Source organism: Montipora capricornis, chromosome 9 (genome assembly GCF_036669925.1).
Source record: "Montipora capricornis isolate CH-2021 chromosome 9, ASM3666992v2, whole genome shotgun sequence".
NCBI lineage: Eukaryota > Metazoa > Cnidaria > Anthozoa > Scleractinia > Acroporidae > Montipora > Montipora capricornis.
In genome coordinates this window covers 38,828,516-38,831,015 of record NC_090891.1, presented here as the reverse complement: position 1 = coordinate 38,831,015, position 2,500 = coordinate 38,828,516, and the positions used below count along the sequence as shown (strand labels likewise).

The following is a 2,500-nucleotide window of genomic DNA, read 5'->3' as shown; positions in this document are numbered from 1 at the left end:
TTTATGTGTATTGTCATCAGCAATTTGTCCATCCCTGGTTATCGTAATTATTATCATAGCAATATTACGTTTCGCATGTACCCAACCAAGGTGTGACAAAGCTACGTTGATGACCGTTTTAACGATAACACAAAGGACAAAACATTGCAAGTTAATACTTTATAATTTTTTTGTATGATTTCTATTGTTCGTTTGTTCGATGCAACTTCTGCAGACCAGTCGAACTATCCAGCAAAGACTTTAGAACATTGGTCACTAGGAGATAAAATTAGATGATTAATTCGTCCTCGCCGGTGTGCTTTCGTTACTGAAAAGCACTTGGAATATATCCAAAATGTTTATGAGCGAAAATTTTCATTTGTATCATCAACAGTCACAATTTTCACTAAAAGAAGCTCAAAAATTAGGAACAAGCCCAAAATCAAACCCATGGAGGAACTTTTGATCGGACAAATTCCGGCATTTTTATAAGCAACATACACAGGCCATACTTGAAACATTGGATAGAGGTGGGCTCATCAACACACAATAGTAATGGTAATGGTGAGGAATTAATTTATATAGCGCATTTTCTATTAACATATTCAAATGCGCTTTACAAGCAAGTAATCTATGGGTTGAGATCGGACATCAGCATATACAGGCGCCGCCGGCAGCCTCTATTAGTCCATTAACGATCTCACCCAGCACATGAATGAATGAAATAAGCCTGACCACAACACCGGGAGCTCCATGCCCTACTCTTTACGAATAGTGTGTGGGTTCTTTTACATCCCACAGGATTATGAACATTGAAGGGTTGTGAGACAGGGCCTTCGGTTTATAGTCCTTATCCGAGAAGACTTGAAAGTCTTAACCATTTGCGGATGTAATTACAAAGGCAGCACTTCCTCCTCAGTTCTTTTAAGACCGTGAGTGTTGGTCCGGCCGGAGTCGAACTCACGACCTCCCTCATGGCAGCCCGATGCTCAACCGAGCCACCGGTGCACAACACAAATGTTATATGAACTCTTAGACACTAATAATTCGAACGAAATTAGAAAAATGAAAGCACAATTTGAGGCAAACGTCGCCTAAAAATAAGAGCTGCTCAAAAGAACGTATAAGTCCTCCTTTTTGCAAGGATAATTAGGAATTCTTTAACCCAGGCAAAACAAGCAAGCGTCGACGAAACGAAATCATTTATTAATGTAGTACTCGATGAGCATGCTCCAGAGAGGAGAGAGATCTAAGAGTCAGGGCAATGCTTTGGGAGGTTATGGTAGTTCTTTCTACATTAATGGCTGCTGCAATAATTTCAGTCGTTTCTCTTGATCTGATTTCAGTCCTTGTCCTTGTTCTTTCCTTATTATCTTCATCATCACAACGGCATTTTAATATTAGCGTCTTGGATCAAAATATAAGACGAAACAGATTTATTTTCTACTGATGAGCAATGTTAACTTGTAGCTGACCTTCATAAAGTGTCCTTTCTTTAAAAAGCCGCAGAAAGCGACTGAAATACGAAATCAATACATCTTACTTACACACCGCTACAGATCTATATGTACAACAACTTACAACAAACCGTCCGAGATTCAAAACTCAGTAAACCTATATCGCTGTTTGAAAAGTTTCTTTACCCTTGTAAGCTATAGTAAACTTGATTTAGAGAAGACTGGCATTCTCCTCACGATTTATTTCTTCAATCATAGGTTTTTCTTTTTGTTTCTCGGTAGTGTTTTTTTGTTTTTGACCTTGCTCTTTCTCTGGTCCCACACGTTTAAGCCTCAGTTTCTTGTTGAGCTTCAATGATACTCTTCATGCTGACGTGATCGGAGCTTGAGCTCCTTTTTGTTCTTCGGCTAACCAATGTCATGTTCTCAATGCTCACCAGTTGTGGAAAGGCTGTTCTGCCAGCTCGACTTCGGCCAAAGACTAAATGTTTGAAACCTGTTCGGTAGTTTTCACTAAAAGCAAAGCAGATGCAGGGATTTAGGGCTCCCCACGAATGAAGCAACATCTTTCTTATGATGAATACAATGACTCCGGGAATTTTAGCACCGATTTCAGGGGGAAGCTCCCCATGAAACTTAAATATGATGATAAAAGAGCAAACAAACAATGGGCCAATACAGACAATAAAAGCAGCTAATATGGCTATTGACAATCTGACTATCTGTCTGTTGCTTGCAGGGTCTCGAGATCTCTTAAATTCGGACATCTTTCTGCTTTCATTTTGTCTTCGTTTTAGAGTCCAAGCTATGGTGCTGTATATGATAGTCAACAAACACACTGGTACTAGGTAGAATACGATGAACATGGCTGTCTTATATTTATTGTTGGTTTCCGTAGTCGATTTGGCTCTGGAACAGCAATAACCAAAGGAGGAAACATGGCGTATGTGAAGGTAATGAGCATGAGCAGCTATGGCCACAATCCACGAAACCAGGATGCAGACTAAACGCACTTTCCGCGAGATGAGTTTTATCTTCAAAGGGAAGACAACAGCAATCAGCCT

General features: G+C 39.9%; 1 protein-coding gene across 1 annotated transcript in view; it reads right to left on the bottom strand.

Annotated features, from left to right (window-relative positions):
• Positions 1-1,762: 1,762 nt before the first annotated feature.
• The window catches only part of LOC138017573 (neuropeptide FF receptor 2-like), a 1,107-nt gene continuing 369 nt past the window's right edge, over positions 1,763-2,500 (bottom strand). The window contains exon 1 of the mRNA XM_068864620.1: positions 1,763-2,500. This exon is cut by the window's right edge and continues 369 nt beyond it. Coding sequence (XP_068720721.1) covers positions 1,763-2,500 — 738 coding nt within the window.